General features: G+C 43.9%; 1 protein-coding gene across 1 annotated transcript in view; it reads left to right on the forward strand.

Annotated features, from left to right (window-relative positions):
* Nucleotides 1–18,159, forward strand: part of LOC103205765 (T cell receptor alpha chain MC.7.G5-like) — a 347,276-nt gene extending 329,117 nt beyond the window's left edge. Inside the window, exons 4-7 of the mRNA XM_042782358.1 lie at nucleotides 557–607; nucleotides 15,226–15,483; nucleotides 17,019–17,063; nucleotides 18,053–18,159. Of these exons, the coding sequence (XP_042638292.1) occupies nucleotides 557–607; nucleotides 15,226–15,483; nucleotides 17,019–17,063; nucleotides 18,053–18,159 (461 nt within the window). The remainder of the gene's footprint in view (nucleotides 1–556; nucleotides 608–15,225; nucleotides 15,484–17,018; nucleotides 17,064–18,052) is intronic.
* Nucleotides 18,160–18,492: the final 333 nt, after the last annotated feature.

The raw sequence follows: 18,492 nt of genomic DNA on the forward strand, positions 1-18,492 counted from the left end.
AGAGAGGAGCTGGCTACAGCCACTTCTCTTTTTCTGACCCTCTTCACTATTTCTTTTATTTTTCCAGGTAGACAAGTCACCAGCATAACTGACCTGGCTTGTTTTGAGTTCTAGAAAACTGCAGTCTTGAGGACATTTGGGACCTTGCCAGAACATAGAACTTTAGAGCTCAGAGGGAGCTTAGAAATTATTTAGGTCAGACTTCCTTATTATTCTAATAAGGAAATCAAGACCCAGAGAAGTTGATTGAATTTTCCAATACCATAAAGTCACTGAGAACTAGAGCTAGGACCAGAAGAACCTTGGGATCCTGTTCCCCAGGCCTTATTCTGTAATTACTGTTGATGAATTAACCTTCTGATAGGTCAGAGGTGTAAGATATATTCATAAACAGGGGAATTGAAAAAAAAATTATGAAGGGATTATTAAAAAGTGTTCGTTATTACTAGCACCTTACAACAGGTCCGCTGGGCCTTCTCTCCAGCTGTGGTATAAAAGTGGAAAGAGAAGGAAATGGTCCATTTTGTTGCAGTACAAATCACTGTGGGAAATACAGGAGGCTTCAAAGTTGTCTTTGGGACAGGCACAAGACTGTTTGTTGAAGCGAGTAAGTTCCATGAAATAACCTAATCTGTATTATATTTTAGGGACATTTGTTTTCATTGAATTGGCTTTTGTTTTTTGTTAGTTTGGTTTTTGCATGGTTTGGGCTACTATTTAAGCAAGAAGATAAGTTGGCAATGATAATGTTGCATTATATAGCGTCTGTGAATGTCATTCATGTAAGAAAAATATGGTATACACTTGCTATGTGTGGATGGATAAAACTACTATAGGTCCTGTCTAGAACTGAAACTGTGATTATATGAATGACTTTTTTTAGCCTGAATGTTAGTAGCATTCTTGATACAATCTAGTGTACCCAGTTAGTTTCTGCCTATTCCTTGTCATCTTGTCTTGGGAAAAGGAAGATTAAATAGCTAAATGATAGATATCATTCCCACTTTGGTGCATGTGCACAAGCACAACATTAGTAACTAACCTGTGTGTGATTCAGGAATCTCAGGCTGTAGCCCAGCTACAGGGTACCATTTTGTATAGAGTTATGTCAGAGTGTGAACACAGGCTTCCAGAAACCCATATTTGGAACTGGTACCCAACTTTTCGTCATCCCAAGTAAGTCAGATCTTCAGAAATGTGTAGCCCTACCACTAATATTAGGTTTACATTTATATACATAGAATTTAGCATGGTCTATAATAGAATAATGGGAGCTCTGGTAGCGTAGTGACTAAGGCACTTGACTGCTAACCAGAAGGCTGACAGTTCAAACCCACCAGCCACTCCTTGGAAGGAAGATTGGGCAATCTACTTCCACAGTGATACTGCCTCAGAAACCTGAGGAAGGGTCACTATGAATCGGTTCCGACTTGATGGCACATAACAACAACAACAACATAATAGAATAATAATAGTATTATTACTATTTGTTATTATTAATCACAGCAGTGCTGCTAACTTGGGAAAATATATTTTCTGTCCTATTATTGTTCTTATCCTTTAAAGAAAATTGGTGTTGATATATAAACTGCTAATTACCATTGGAATCAAGTTTCTTATTTGTTCATTTAGTTCCCACCTCTCTGGTAAGGGTCAATACGAATCTCACAATGTTTTGGTTTTAATACTGACTCTTATTCTCGCTCTTAGAAATGCTTCCTTGGTTTTTCCCTGCCTGAACACTTAGATTTTCAGCTCACATTTACCCAAAGTATACTTAGTTTTCAACCTCTCTGAAAACTGGCCTCCTTGTTCCATTAATTATGCATAGTAACAGTCAGTTCAATTCAGTAAATGATTATTGAGTTTCATCAATAAGCCAGGAACCATAGTTGATTTTAAAAGAAAAGGAGAGAGATCCATTCTGACTGGGATACAGCTCCAGGTATCTGATGCAGTAAGGATGAGCAGAGAGGAAAACAGGGAGGGGGGATGAGGAAGAAAGAGGAGAAGTGGGGAGGGAGCAAAAGAGAGAGAGGGAGGGAAGCAAGAGGAAGAGAGTGAGGGAGAGAGAGAGGAAGGGAGGGAGCAAGAAGTGAAGAACCCTAAGTTATGGCCCCTGATCACACAGAATGTTCAGACTTACCAGAGAAAACAAAAACACTCAAATATTAAAAGTCTAATAACAACTTTTATGTGAATGTGTCAATATGGCATGATTCAACCATGTGTTTCTGGAGAAAGATTAAAGTCTGTTATCTGCTAAGTTTGACTTTCTTAGGGGGGAAAAAAAAGCCAGTTGGCAGTGAGCGTTCTTGAGTGAGGCGAGGGTAGAAGCAGGAATGAGTCAAGCATGAATCATCCTCTTGCCCCAACGAGAAAACACGGTGACTGAGTCACACCAAGGCATGTTGTTAGCGTGTACTGCCGACCAGTGCGCCTAAGAAGCTCTTGCTCCTACTCTTTCTTTCTGGTGAACTGAAAAGTACATTTTTGCAAATGCCTCCAAGAAAAAAGTGCCGTCTTCTCAGGCATGGCAAATGAGGTGGGGAAATTCCGGCCTCTTCCCTAATATCTTTAGAAATTTTTACAGCCAGCTGCTCTATGTAGGAGGTAGTGTTTTCCACCACGTTTTGTGAAGATTCTCTTTCCCAGAGGAGAAAGAGGCAGAGGATGGGTTTGTTGAAAGCTGTGATGAGGAAAATGAAAGTCAATGAGTAGCAGTGGGGGCTTGTGCTATTTACACCCACTAGAGAGGTTCCTTCAAGCCCTGATGTCACCAATTACAAGGAGAACTTTAGGGTCAGCCTTTAGGATCAGTTTTTCTAGGTTTCCAGCTTTGAGAGCTACTGTGAAGGGTCTTTGTTCCCCAGAAGAAAAAATCAAACCAAACTCACTACCGTCGAGTGGGATCCGACTCATAGTCAACCCCTCCTTGGGTTTCCGAGGCAGTATCGCTACAGAAGTAGATTGCCCAGCTTTCCTTCCAAGGAATTGCTGGTGGGTTTGAACCGCCAGCGTTCTGGTTAGCAGTCAAATGCCTTAGGCACTACGCTACCAGAGCTCCTACCCTCCCAAAAGAGGGTAGGTAAAACCTAAACCTTTTTGTAATGTACTTACTCACAGTGTGATTATGGAAACAACAGATTCACTTTTGGGAAGGGCACCCAAGTGCTGGTCACACCAAGTAAGTGAGCTGGGGTCATTCTATGCAAAGGACCCCCCCCCACCTCACCCACCCCACTCTCACCCCTGGTGCTGGACAACATGTATTATATTTCCATGCAGTGGGATGGGGGCATTCATCAATGCCACACTAGAGGTTCTTAGACGATCACTGTCCCAAATCTTTGCCTGTCCCTGTTTTCTTCTGCCCTCCCCTTTTCCTGGCATCTCCACTGACCATATTCCCATCCTCTGTGTAAAGCTGCCCCTACCATTCCCTGAAATTAGGTTTCTAGTTGAACAAAGGGCCAAAGAAATGAGAGCTGGAAGGGACATGAGGAACCATCTGCTCATTTTGCAGGGAGAGCCTGAGGCCTAGAGTCAGAGTCATTTGCCTGAGGCCAGACTTATGGTAAGTGCAGAGCAGCAGAAGGGCCCCAGCCCCTTGCTCGCACCCCTGAGCTCGGTGTAGCTGCACAGTTCTTTGCTAATGTGACCCTGAGACCCAGCGTAATGGGACTGTGTGCCAACTTGTCGTGCACAATGGCCAGAGAACTGAGGGGCGTAGGACCATGGCCCAGATCATGACTTCCAGGACCTTCAGCTTTCCCATCTCCAAAGTAAGGAGCATGATCCCTATGTCCTCCCACCCTTCAAAAATATTATGAAAACTGTTGTCTTTGTTTCTCTGTAGTCCTAGGACTTCACAGAAGTAGAGTCCTGTCTGAATCAAGGTCATTGGGTGTTTATAAAGGAATCAAAGGGCTTGGGTGCCTGACCTATTTCCAGTTGGAAAAGAGTGAGAGTTGTTATTGTTAGTTGCCATTGAGTTGGCTCCAACTCATGGCGACCTATTTATAATGAAATATCGTCCAGTTTTGTGCCATCCTTGAGGATCCCTGATGGTATTGTGGTTAAAGACTTGGCTGCAAACCTAAAAATCAGTGTTTTCAACCCACCAGCTGCTCTGCGGGAGAAAGGTGTGGCAGTTTGATTCTGTAGACATTACAGCCTTGGAAACGCTATGGAGCAGTTCTGCTCTGTCCCATAGGTCACTAGGAGTCAGAATTGACAATAAGTGTGGTTTCTTGATGCCATCCTCACCAACGCTGGTACATTTGAGTCCATTAGTGTGTCTCCTGTGTCAGTCTACGCGTGGAGGGTTTCCCTTCTTTTGCTGACTCTCTCCTTTACCAAACATTACATCCTTTTCTAGAGATTAGTTTCTCCTGATGATGTGTCCAAAGTAAGCAAGACAGAGAGGGAAAGATACAAGCACAGATCACAGGAAGGGCCTGAATCCTGTTAGTGTCTTTCATAGGACAAGGATATACATTGACTTCCCATAGGAAGAAAGCTAGAAATGGGAGGTGTTTAAGAGAGAGTCATAGAGAGAAAGATGAGAATAAGGAGAGTTTCAAGGTCAGACAGCCTAAGCAAAATACAGCATAAAACGTATTTGCTCTCCATTCTCTGAATGGTTTCAGAGCCTCCTTATATATCTGACAGAAGAGTAACATACTTTCAGAGTGTCTGTCCCAAGCAAGTATTGGTGGATTGGGAGAGGATAGAAGGAATTGTTGTGCTGCTTCTCTGTTGACAGAAAAACTGAGGGGCTGAGTAGCTCTCCAGTGCCTAACCCCCAGCTCCCACCACAGTTCTTTGGCCCAGGCCTGAGACTCGAGGGCTCTGAGGACAGCTGAAGGAGATGCCTGGCAGCTCTGGGAGAGTAGCAAGTCTTTCCCCGGATTGTTGTCTCACTCCAGTGCCACTGGGGCAATTGGTGGAGGGTTTTAGCAAAGGCTTTCCTTGTTGTGTGTATTAGGAGGAAACTACAAACTTACATTTGGAAGAGGGACCAACCTAATTGTTCATCCATGTAAGTATTAGTGGTCAAGGGAAATTTTATAGATAGAGAATATGTTATGAAATGATATCACAGTAGTGAGAGCATCTGTGATGTGGTCTGCTCCATAGTTGAAGGAGTCTTTTGTTATCTGGGGGAAACTTTTCAGTGTGTCTGCTACCCATGGTCAGGTCTAATGAATGATCGAGGCTGTGCTAGACAATGGTTTGTGCAGTGCTCCCAGAGGATAAATCCCCTGAGAAAAGAGACTAAACCCTTGGTTAGGTTTCTGAAGCAGAACTTTCTCCTTGGCAGTCAAGGAGGCTGCCATGCCCCCTCAAACCTAAGGCTGAAACTCTCTCACTACCTCCTCTCAGGTCCATGAGATATCCACCTGCTAGGATTAGAGCATCTCAACTAGGGTGCTGCAATAGGTAGTTGGACAGGGACGGATCTCCTCTGACTGCAGTTAGCCCTAGTGTAAAGCATTGCAGGAAATCAGTATATTATTAACTGATATATGCTAAATGCCAGTGGGCAATTGGTCCCATGGCCCAGTGGTAGAATTCTTGCCTTGCATACTGGAGAACTGGGTTTGATTCCCAGCTAACGTACCTCATGCACAGCCACATCTCTCAGTGGATGTGTGTATGATACCATGATGCTAAACGTGTTTCAGCAGAGCTTCCAAACTAAGACAGAACAGGAAGGAATACCTGGTTATCTGCTTCTGAAAATCAGACAATGAAAACTCTATAGATTACAGTGGTTTAAGCCACAACCAGGCATGGGGATGGCACAGAACCAAGCAGCGTTTCATTCTGTTGTCCATGGGGTCACCAAGAGTCAGGCTGGTGCAACAGCAGCTAACAACAGCTAACACCGAATGCCTGCTATGTGCAGTGACCATCTGTCCTTCATGTAAGTGCTCATTCCATGTTTATTCATTCAATGTCCCATCCAAAAGAAAGGAAGGGAGTATTATACTCATTTTACAATGAAGAAATAAAGGCTTAGCGTTAGTAACTTGCCCAAGATCACACAGCTAGGAAATGACAGAGCTGGGGTATAACTCAGATCCATTTGACTCAAGACCCATATTGTTAACCATGTCACTCCACTGCTCCAACCATCCCTCTTACTTACATCCTGTGAAGGCAGATCCCTACCTCAAGGACCACCTACTTAGTCCTTGGTGTGTCCAGCCGGAGCCTTCTTACCATAGTGACCATGGTAGCTTTGGTGTCAGACTCAGCATTGCTGAAGAGATCATGAAGTCCTTGAATTGGGTTGTCAGGATGCAGGTATGGCAAGGAGAGAAGTAGAAACCTAAGGGGGCAATTTATTTGGCATAAAGGAATATGGAGAAAGAAATTTATCATCAAAACCATGGAGCCAAAAACCCAGTTGCCATTGAGTCAATTCTGATTCAAAGTGACCCTGTATGTGTAGAGAAGAACTGCACTCTGTAAGGTTTCCAAGTCTGTGACCTTTTGGAAGCAGATTGCCAACCCTTTCTTGTGAGGATCTCTGGATGGTTTCAAACTGCCAAGCTTCTTGGGTAGTAGTTAAGCACTTAACTGGTTGTGTCACCCAGGGACTCTGAAACCATGGAGCAGGCTGTTTTTAAGCTTTGTTCCCTTAGCATGAAGACTGTAAAAATATAAGGGGGTCCCAGGCAGCTATCTTGGGTGGCAGAGGCTGGGTATTTGTACTGCCTTGTACAAGAGTGTGGATACAGGTGGCAGAAAACTCACTTTTGGGAGTGGAACAACACTCCAAGTGCAGCCAAGTAAGTACTTGACCTTATCCTCTGGCAAAAGACACAGAAAGTCCCTAATCTGCTTTCTTAGATGATGAATCTGTGCTTCTTGGAGTAATTTTTCATGTTTTGTCATGAGGCAAACATTTTGAAATTTTAATTCCCAGCAACTGGTTCAATAGTAGTTTGCTTTCTAATGGTAGTAACTGCCAATGGGAATTGGCTTTTACATCATTACGGAGAGAGGCTTCTTTGCTGTGTCTAGATTCCTTTGAGACAAAAGATCTTTATCAGAAAAGAAACTTTGACTTTATTTTTATTACCATCTAGTTTTCATAAAAGAGATGAATTCACTTCCCCAAGACCCTAGGCGTTGGACACACTCTCACAAAACTCCATGTCCAGTGGAAAGACATAGGGAGAATATAAAGCCTAAACAATGCTATAAAGCAATTTCAAAAAAATCTTTGGAAACTGGAACCACAGAAAAGTTAAAGAAGAAAAGAAATGGTCCCAATAAGACAGAGGAAAAGATTACATTAAAAATCAATTAAAATGTTTAAAGAGTTTATTCATTCAACAAATATTTTTTGAACATCTATTATGTACCAAAATTATGCTAGATATAGGGAAGAAAAGGAAGGAGAAAATGAAGGAAGAAAAGGAGGGAGGGTGGAGAAAGGCAGAGTCCTTGCCATCGAGGATCTCACAGTGGGTAAACATCCATGGAAACAGACAATTACAGCCCAGTATCATCCATGTTAAGTGGGTATGTACAAGTTGCAGTAAAGAAAGGAGTGCCTAACCTCCTATCCTAGTTGCCTGTTCTTGGCTATGTCTTCCACTGGGCTATAAGCTCTGTGAGGGCAGGACTCTGTCATTCATCCTTATATCTCTACAACCTAGCATGGTGCTTGGCACATAGGTGTCATTGCTGAAGAAATTACTTCCAGCTAGGAAAATCAGGGAAGAGTTGGGGTAGGGCAAGGGTATAATTTTTGTTCTGAACATACTAGTTTAGACATTAGCAAATATTATTCAACTGGAGAATTGTTAGACCTCAAAACAGGGAATCCATTCAAAAGCATGTGGGTGAGAGGAACCAGTTCTCCAGGGCAAACCTCCTCTGTGTTTGTCTGTTCACCTGTGTGCTTCACCAAAGCCTCTTCCCTGCCATGGGTCAGCTTAAGTAGAGTTAGAAATCCCTAAAACCCATCAAATTTCTCAAGAACCAGAGTTGAGAGGAAAAGGATTACAGTATCAATGATAGGGAAGCAGCACATGTGAGTTTTAACAGGAAAAAGCAAAGAGATCCAGTGATAAGTATATGAAGTCTATGTCTTCGCTTGAGAGACCACCCAGAATGTAGTTTTTAGGAAATTTTTCTCTGTTAAAACCAGAATCATCATTAAAATACACAGTTCCAAGATAGAACTGGAATACCAACAAATTCACATTTGGAAAGGCTTCAAAATCACTGTTGTTCCTGGTAGGTAAACCCTGCAATGAGGACTTTGGGCGATGTGGTCCTGTACTTTGACTGCCTTCATATCTGCCTGGGCTGTTCCTGAAAGTGGCAGAACATTTGCTGCACAGATGTCCACGTGGTCAGTAATTGCTCAAACAGAATGAAGCTGTTCTACAATGATTAGAAAGACATAATTAGCATCATTGAAGCCCTTAGTTGTTTCTGCAGGAGTGAGTGAGAGAACACACAGATTCAGAGCACAAAAGAATTTAATGAATAAAATTAGGCTGAAATTTAGGATGGAACTTTAAATTCTTAGAACTGAAAAGGAGACCTCCAGGGACTATGTATCTAAACCTGCATATGTTCCATGGGTGTTAATGGATTTTTTAAGAAAAAAAAAAAAGTGTTCCTGGATCAAATAAGTTTGAGAAAATCTGGATTTCTTTACTAAAGATTTCTCAGAGCTTTAAAATGCTAGTATGCATTGTCAGTCTTCAAGACTGAAATATAGTACACAGCACTTTCTAAACTTATTTGAGCTTAGAATCATTTTTTGCAGAAAAATTTTTGTCCCTGGACTAGAGTTCTATGAAGTTCTTGAGAAGTTCTTTTCTAAACCATTCTCAGACTTTAGAGACTTTTTTTTTCCATATGAATGTCAACCCTAATCTTAGAAACTTACAGAAACAGATTCTCAAGCCCTATATGTTACTCATTCTTGATTCTTACAATTTTCATAATTAAGCAATTTTAGTCTCTCTCTCTCTCTGCCCTTAAGATGATATAATCCATATCTAAAAGGAGAGTCCATCACAGGCCTCAATTCCATCATTGAGCCTTACCCTAGGTCTTCCATCTATGTCCAGTGCTATGAATTTTTCCCTCAACAGTCATTTCCCAACCCTAGCTCATCCCCTGACTCTTCCAATTTTCCTCCTTCACTTTGAATTGTGGAGCCCAGAATGGGCATCTACCCTCCAGAAAGTCTTGACAAGCTCAAGGTTGGCCCTGAGGAAAATATCTGTGGGACTACTACATAAACAGCTGAGGAATTAGGACCCTATGGGCTAGACTTCTCTCTCTGATTGTGGTAGTTAAGTTGTGTGTCAACTTGGCTGGGCCTGGTTTTGAGTGCATGAGCAGCAGGATGTAGTTATTCCCCATGATGAGATTGATAATTAGCTCCCTGGTGAAATCTACTGGAGCAGCTGAGTATCTGTCTTAGGGATGTGGTCTGCTTCCAGTATAAAAGAAGAAGCACTGAGAAAGGTCTCTAGAGCTTTCTGGCACCCTTGGACCCTGTGTGTAGCCAAGTGTTCATTTGGCAGCCTGCCATGTTTCCTACTGATCTTGGGACTGTCTCTGGACTTGAACTAGTGGTCTGCCATGTTGTTTGGTCACATTGGAACTGTGCCATTTTATTTGTTGACTTTGGGTTTGTCAGCCTCAGCAGCCAATAGCTGCCCAAGTTAAGAAAAACCTCCAGCTTCAGTGGGCCAGGAGCAAGAGGCAGAGTTGAAGCTCAAGGTTGAGGGGCTGCCACCCAGCCCCTAGAGCTGGCACTTTGAACTCAACCTTCTAGCCTCCTAAATTGTAAGGAAATAAATCCCTGTTTGTTCAAGCCACCAGTTTGTGGTATTTTCTGCTAGAGTGGCAGTAGTAGGAGCAAAACACTAGTTCTAGCCTTCAGAGGAGGGAGCTCTGGTGGCATAGTGCCTAAGGCACTTGACTGCTAACCAGAAGGCTGGCGGTTCAAACCCACCAGCCACTCCTCGGAAGGAAGATGGGGCAATCTACTTCCATATTGATACTGCCTCGGAAACCCAAGGAGGGGTCACTGTGAGTCGGGTCCGACTCAAGGCACATAACAACAATAACAACAGGCTTCAGAGGAGCCTAGAGGACAGGGACAGGAGGCAGAGCTGTCCAAGCCAGCTAGTCCTACCTAGATTAGAGTTCTTGTAAAGTGTTCTCCTATTGTGTGTCATCTAGTGGCTACAGTAAATTGACCTTTGGAGAAGGGACCAGGCTATCTGTGCATCCGTGTGAGTATGACCAGGTCTAAAGCACCTGATGATTTGTCGGTGAGAAAATAGGCAATGATTTATGAAAAACTCAAAGATATATGAAACACTCATTTTCCATCTCTACAAGCTCTCTTGGTGACTTAAAATGGTCCCATTTCTCATATTAAAGGCAGAAATGCCAAGAGCCAACTGAGTAAATGAAAATCTGTGCAGAATAATTTACAGAAACATAAAAAGAGTTCCAGATACTCGGTGCTTTCAAGCAAAACCAATAGTATCAGCACCAGATAATCTGAACATTCAGGAAATTAGCTAAGTGCCCTTGGGGGAAAGAGATGAGTTAATGGCACGCACAAATACCCTTTTATTGCAGCAGGTAGCTAAAGTCCCTGGACTGACTAATGAGTAAGGTGCCAGGATGTCTGTTCATGGAATCTTCCTCTATGGAGGTTAGTGGAGTTTTGAACTCTCCCCCAAAGGTAAAAGTGACCTAGACCCCTATCTGAAGAACTATTGTTGCTATTGTTAGGTGTCATTGGTCAGCTCCCACTCCTGGTGACCTTATGTATAACAGAACAAAACATTGTTGTCGTGAGAAACAGCAAGGTGTAGAAGCAATATGGGATAGGACTCAATAGCACCGCTTGGGAGGCTAACAAACCTGGGGGGAATTCTGGCTCTACCTTCATCAGCTATACCTAATAAAAGCTCCACTTTCTCAATAGCAAAATTATAATAATCACATCGTAGTAATATGAGACAATGACTGACATATAGCAAGTAATAAATAACGTTGTTGTTGTTGTTATGTGCCACCGAGTCATAGCGACCCCTCCTTGGGTTTCCGAGGCAGTATCCCTATGGAAGTAGATTGCCCAACCTTCCTTCCAAAGAGTGACTGGTGGGTTTGAACCATCAACCTTCTGGTTAACAGTCAAGTGCCTTAGGCACTACGCTACCAGAGCTCCTAATAAATAATAGCTTTCTAAAATAATAATAGTAGTAATTATTGTTATTATCATCATCATCAAGCCTTTGCTATGCTAAGGTATACATTATTGTAAAGGAAAAGGGGAAAGTCTTCCTTGAAAAGTAGGAGATCTAAGAAACAAAAACCCAGGAAACCACTTAGGATGGTGCTCTGAGATCCTGATAACCCTAGTGGGTTAGCATCAGGAAAGTTATTACAAAGATCTTACCTACAGTGGGGATACTAAGCTGATCTTTGGAGCAGGAACCAGACTAAGGGTCCAGCCAAGTAAGTAGAGTGGGACAAGGGTGGATATTGATAATGAATTCTCCTTTTTCCAAGATATTAAGTTGAGCTCAGATGTTCTCTTCTGAAGGATCCTAGATAATTCTTTCCACCCATCCCTAGAAAATCCTCCCATCCAGCATTCAGTGCTTTGGAAACATTGTACTTAGGCTAGGACCTTAGGAAGGAGCTCTGGTAGCGTAATGCCTAATGCACTTGACTGCTAACCAGAAGGCTGGTGGTTCAAACCCACCAGACACTCCTCAGAAGGAAGGTTGGGCAATCTACTTCTGTAGTGATACTGCCTCGGAAACCCAAGGAGGGGTCACCGTGAGTCAGGTCTGACTCAACGGCACGTGACAACAACAGCAGGACCTTAGGAATCACCTTAGGCAGGGAATGAGCAAGTAGTCCTGCCTTCCAAAAGGATCCAAGACATGGCTGCCCCGAACAGAGGTTTTTGCGTCCTAGATTTTTGGTTTATTGATATCACAGTCACCAACCCAGAGCACAATGGTAGGATAGGGAAGGAGGGGAAGGATTGAACCACCAGAGACAAACTCTAAGTCCAAAGGAGCAGAAGGTCCTTAATCCTAGAAGTGTGATTCTCCTGTCCCCTATGGGCAGCCAGTGCTTCTCCTATTTAAGGAGTAGGTAGACAGGTCCAGTGAGTTTCAGTAATGGCATCACTTGCAGTGTGAATACTGGAGGAATGGCTGGTAAACTCATATTTGGGAAAGGGACTCAAGTGACCGTAATATCTGGTGAGTCTTCATTTTGTAACCCCATTGGCCAGTGTCATAATATTTTCCCTGAGAATATTAGCTATGACTCTGGTGAGGCTAACAGTGGGCATTATAACTAATTGTCTTACAGGGACTTCTGTGAAGGGGGAAAAAAAGGTGACTATCAATCTTGAATATCTGTGTCTCTCTAGGTCAAAGATATTAAAGTTTGACTTTAATCATTCAATGAATATTTTTAAATGCCTTCTTTGTGGCCATCACTCTGTAAAACATTACATTGAGTATAAAGAAGTCTAAGATGTCTGACCTGTTCTCAAAAGTATAGAAACTAGCTAAAGGGACAAGACTGTTGTAAATTTAGTACCATGAATACCATTTTAATGCTAACCAGCTGATGATATCAACAGATACAACAGAGACTTAGAGAATGGGGTCTTGGTTGTAAAGTTGGCCTAGGTGAAGAATATTTTATGTATTAGAAAGGATTCATTGAGTCCTGAGGGATGGGTAAGATCTGTTTGGGCAAAGAAAGGAGAAAAGGGGAGTTCCAGACATAAAGAAAAAGGGCATGATCTTGGGAGTGAACCTGGCACACGCATTTTGGCCATGTGACAACAAAAGAGCAGAATTTGCCCAAAAACCAAGTTCAGAAGGCAGGAAGGGGCAGGAAAGATGGGCTAATGGAAACAGGGATCGCAGGGAAGAGGTGGGAAGATGCTGTTACATTGAAGGGATCACAACTCATGGTACAAAATAAATGTGTATAAATTGTGGAATTGGAAACTAATTTGCTCCGTAAATTTTCACCCAAACCACATTAAGTGTTCAAAAATAAAAGAAAGATGCAGTAACAAATTAGAGCAATTCATAGTTTTGAAGAGAGAAAGAATTAGGGCCAAGGGCAGCCACTGAGAAACTGGAAATCCCATTTTAAAATGCTGGTCAGATGTGCAGGTAAGAAGGGTCAACTCCCCATGGACAGTTTATGGCCTCAGAACATCCCTTCTCCCTCCTCAGTGATCTCACCACTAAGAGGAACCCAAAGGTTTCTGTAATGGAGACATTGTGAGTGTTGTCTTCAGGTTGCAATTTAGCAAAGGATCCAGAATTACCATTACTTCCAGTGAGTGTGCCCATGCTCATGGGCTCCTGGTCTGAACAGAGCCTTGGTGAGACCCAGAATCAGTGTAGGAACCCACATTTCTGGATTCCCAGTGCCTGACTATAAAACACAGATTTAGTGGCAAAAGCTTTCAATCACTGCTATGTCCCTGGAGATCTAAAGCACTAGAGCAGTCAGACATGTGTTGCCACATGGTTTTGAATTAAAATGATGCGTTAGAACCTGGAGTGGCTGAACTTACACACTGGAAAACTGATTCAGTCTTGCTAAGGCCAGCAGCACCTTATCCTCTGTCTTCCCCTCAGCCTGCATTCCCTCAGCACCTGGACACCCTGCTGTGTTCCCCTCCCCACCCCTGACCATGACAGTCACTGAAGGCTGACTAATCCACTGGGATGTTGAGATGTGGTGATGGTGCTAATGTCCTCTTGTAAAATAAGACATTTACCCTCCAGTAAAAGAGTTAGACTTTAGGGCCTTAATCTACAGTGACGACAGCCCTCCCCTCACCTCTGGGTATTTGGAGAGCAGAAGGGAGAAAGCAGAATCCTTTCGGCCAGGGTTTTAGATCTCACAGATGAAACCATGGAGCCCACCCCCTGCTCTGTTTCTCCAGAGACCCCACAACAGGAGGCTCTGCCTTTAACTCGGCAATCCAAGCCTTCAAAGGGCTGGTTTCCTTGGTTTCAGGTCCAGCTGGATGTCTGTGCCACCAAGGCTACCCTGACTGGTTTAACAAGTGGAATGCATCTCCCAGTCCGAGAAAACTCATCCACATGATGAGGGTCTTAAGCAACTGAGAACCACAGGGACAGGAAGCTCTAATCCCAAACCTGGTGTAAACTCTCTGGGTGGCCTCAGCCTGTTAATCCTCCCAGCAAACCTCTGCTTCCTCTCCTAAAGGCAGGAGGTCGGAAAGAATAAACAATGAGAATCACATTAAAAACACAAAATCCCACGGAAATACTGAAGAATGATTCCTAGCACTAAGGAAAGCCTCCAGCAACTCCTGCTTCCTGAGGTGACAAGTAGAAACTGTGACTGTTAGTCAGTAGCACATTATCATAGCAACACCCTGGCAAGTCTTACCAGCTACACCATTACTCAGTACTTCATCGTTTGTCAAATATAATTTTATATGGAGACCCTTTCACTGGTTTCTCAGAAGAACCTGGAAAAAGACAGCATTCCATTTTACAGATGAAACCCCTGAGCCTTTTGGGGGCTGGTAGGACTTGCTCAAAGCCCCACATCTATTCCATGGCAGAGCCAGGGCTTGGACTCAGGTGTTCTGATTTGTAGTCCAAACCCTTTATTAATGAGACAGAAATCTCCTGGCGATGCAATAGGTATTCCAACTTAATGCCAACATATCATAAAACTCCAACTGCTGTCAAAGCCCAGCCTAGATGAGGGAGACCACTCAGATCCCAAGCTGTACACTGTCTTTGTTGAGCCTTTTTCTATGTTTGTTCTTGCCCTTCTGCTGACCATATATTGTTTACTGAGCCTGCTGGGGTTTCAGTTAAGTTCCTATTAAGAGGCAGTAACAGTGGTATCATTAAGCACCAATGAATTGTTTCCTTGAACAGCAGGCAGGGCTTGGCAGATAATTTTTACTGAGAGCCTGGCCTCTTGACCACAACTCACAACTGTGCCTGTCCCTAAGTCCCATCCACTGTGAGCAGCTGGTTCCTAAAACGTTCTTTCCCATCCAAAGCCTGAGAACATGACTCTTCAGCCCTGTCACTGGCACCTGAACTCCATCCTGGCTGGGGGCAAGGAGGGGAAGAACAGCATCTCCTAACCCCATGTCCTCTTGGCCCACAGTTATCCAAGACCCTGACCCTGCTGTGTACCAGCTTCAAAGCCCTAAATCCAGCAACATGTCCGTCTGCCTGTTCACTGACTTTAATTCTCAAGCAAATGTGTCACAAGCCGCAGGGTCCAGTGTGTTCAGGTCGGGCCAAACTGTGCTGGACATGAGGACCATGGATTCCAAAAGCAACGGAGCCCTGGCCTGGAGTGACAATGTGGATTTTGCATGTAATAACATCTTCGAGGAGACCGACGTCTCCTTCAACTCAGGTCAGTATAGCATGGAGGCCTGGCTCTGCCCAGGGTATAGGTCAACGGGGTCTAAAAGCCACTCTGATGGGTCTCAGCCTCAACAATTGTCAGAAAATTGCCTGCCCTCTTTTCACTAAGGGTCAGCAAGCCCCATCCTGATAATCTGCACAATATACTGGGCAAAAAAGCAGATGGGGAGAAAGAGGTGGGGGTGGCCCCTGGCCCAGAGTTGGCCTCACCTTTCCCTGTACAGGCCCTGGGATTCCCATTCCTGCCTGTGTGTGGACTGTTGGCCACTCTCCCAAGTTCCAATGCCCCCTCTCCAGGTTACCTTCCTTTCTCTCTCTGTTTCTTCTAAGAGATCTTTCCAAGCTCCTTACCTCACTCATTCATTCATTCAACAACCATTCATTGTGCCTCTAAAATGTGCCAGGTGCCAGGTGCCAGGGTGGAGGAGCAAACTAGTCAGATAAGAGGTCTGTGGTGAGGAAGCTCCAGTCCAGTGAGGGACCATCCATAAGCTGGCAAAAAACTAGATAACTTCAGATTGTGACATGTGCTTTAACTCAGGGTTGAGGAGACAGCCACTTTGGGGACAAAGGTCAGGAAAGGGCTATCTAAGGAAGTGCTATATGAATGAGGTAACACCTAATGGATAAGAAAGTACCAGCCACACAGAGGGCAGAAAGAGGATCCTGTGGAAGCCCTGAGGCAGGGACAGAAATGGCTGAGGCACAGTGAGAATAGGGAAGAGTGGTAGGACACAGATTAAAGAAGTAGGCAGGGGCTAGATCAGAGGGTCTCGTAGGTCTGAGAGAGAGGGTGGATACTATTGTAAACACGCTGGGAAGCTACTGATAGGTTTTAAACAGGGAGTGACATCTAATTTATATTTTTAAAAGATCACTCAGACTACTGAGTGGAAAGTTGACTGTAGGAGCCAAGCATGGAGCAGAAAGGAAGTTATTACAGAAGAAATGATGGAGACTTGGGCCAGGTGGAGGCAGGAGAATTAAGAAATGGCCAGCACTGTTTTATGTTTCAGAGGTAAAACCAGGCAAGGATGAGAGGAAAGGAGGGGATCAAAGAAAATGGCTGAATTTTATGCCTGAGCAGTAAGTCAATAATAGCATCATTTTTTGAGATGGATAAATAGCAAATGGGGGAAGCAGGGATCAAAGCTTTCCAGACTCACGAAATGATCTGTACTCCTTATGGCACTTGTCACTGTGTACATGTCTTACTGCCCCTACCAGCCTGGAATCTGCCCAAGGCAGGGTCTGGGTCCTGTGGCCTTGTGTCGTTATAACATGTACTTTATGCAATCATTGTTTGTTGAGTGAATGAAATGGTGCCAGGGAAGCCAGGGTGTTGGTCGTGGCCAGAACCAGTGGCTCTCGCTGGCAGGTCCTCATAGCTGTAAGTTCCTTCCAGATCTCTCCACATGGGAAGGCTGTAGCTCGATGATCACCTGCCCGAGTCCTAGAAGGTCTGGGGTGGGAGAGTCAGCTAGGCTCTAGACTGTAAGAAAATGTCTTTGCTTCTGTTTTTAGGACTACCCTGTGATGCCAAGTTGGTAGAGAAAAGCTTTGAAACAGGTAAGGTAAGAGTGTAGCCTGGCTTCACACAAGGTTGGGGAGGCTGTGAATCCATAATAATTCTGACTGGATAAAGGAGGTAGAAGGAATTAGTGGATCTTGGAATAAAATTATGAGAAAAGGGAACAGCAGTTCAAGTCCGCTCAGAGCTGGCTGGGGCCAACTCTCACTATCTCTAATTTCTTTTCCACAATAAGTACTTTGAAGATGAGTCTCTAGTTTTACCAGACAAATAACTCATTCCTAGGCCTCTGCATGCCTTTCAATAGTTCCAATGTTGGGAGAACCTAAGAGAGTATCTGGTTGACCCTCCATGAAATTTCTAACTCCCTTATGTTATGTAAGGCATTTGACTGCTAACCAGAAGGGTGGCAGTTCAAACCCACCAGCCACTCCTCAGAAGGAAGGTTGGGTACTACTTCTGTAGTGATACTGCCTCAGAAACCCAAGAAGGGGTCGCTATGAGTCGGACCCAACTCGACAGCAGTGCGTTTGGTTTTTTCTTTGGTATATGTTATGTACAGCTCTAAACAAATCTCCTGCAGTCATCCCCTCTATATCAAGTGTTCTTTGCCTTATTTCAAGAAAAAAAAAATGCTAATAGTGCTCACAAGAGTTCCTTCAACCGCTCCACCACCTACCCTGAGCCATACTGTCTCTAGTTGAGCTGTTCTTATGACTCATCCCTCCTATGGCTTAGCCACTAGATTGTTACCAAGGGGCCCAGACCCAAGAGGTTACAGCTACATCCTGAGCACTTACCCCACCCCTGCCCCAAAAGGAATTCAGAAAATAAGGGTAAGTCTAGTTGGTGATGTTCTTTTAAGATAAAATCCTGTTGAGCCTGAAGGGATACACAAATATCTTTGTGAAAGGGAATGAAGCCCACCTCACACAGACCCTGCTTTGGGGAAAGTCATTGGTGTGTCATAACGGTGCTGGGCAGAGGTGTGCATGCCCGTAACCTCTGTGTTCTCTTGGTCTTACAGATATGAACCTAAACTTTCAAAACTTGAAAGTGGTTGGGCTCCGCATCCTTCTCCTGAAGGTGGCTGGATTTAACCTGCTCATGACGCTGCGGCTATGGTCCAGCTGAGGTGAGTGGGCATCTCAGCTGGGGGCAGGGTCGAGGGTGGTGAAGGGCTTGGATGTGTCCTCAAGGCCTGAGACCATGCCTCCCTCCAGGTCTTGCTTTTAAGTCCTTTTCCATTTTTCCCTGTTAATAACAGGAAAGCTACCTTGTTAATAACAATGCCCTAACTCATTATATAATACACTCATTTCAGTCAGTTGAGTTATGTCTCCCCTATGAGGCATGAAGAACCGTTGTTATTATCCCCATTTTAGAAATGAAGAAACTGAGGCTAAGTAGCATCAAGGGCCATGCAGCTGATGAATGAAAAAAAAGAAAAACTCAGGCCCTGGGCTC

The sequence above is a fragment of the Orycteropus afer genome, unplaced genomic scaffold (assembly GCF_000298275.1).
Source record: "Orycteropus afer afer isolate SDZICR_OR568_19922 unplaced genomic scaffold, OryAfe1.0 scaffold00292, whole genome shotgun sequence".
Taxonomy (NCBI): Eukaryota; Metazoa; Chordata; class Mammalia; order Tubulidentata; family Orycteropodidae; genus Orycteropus; species Orycteropus afer.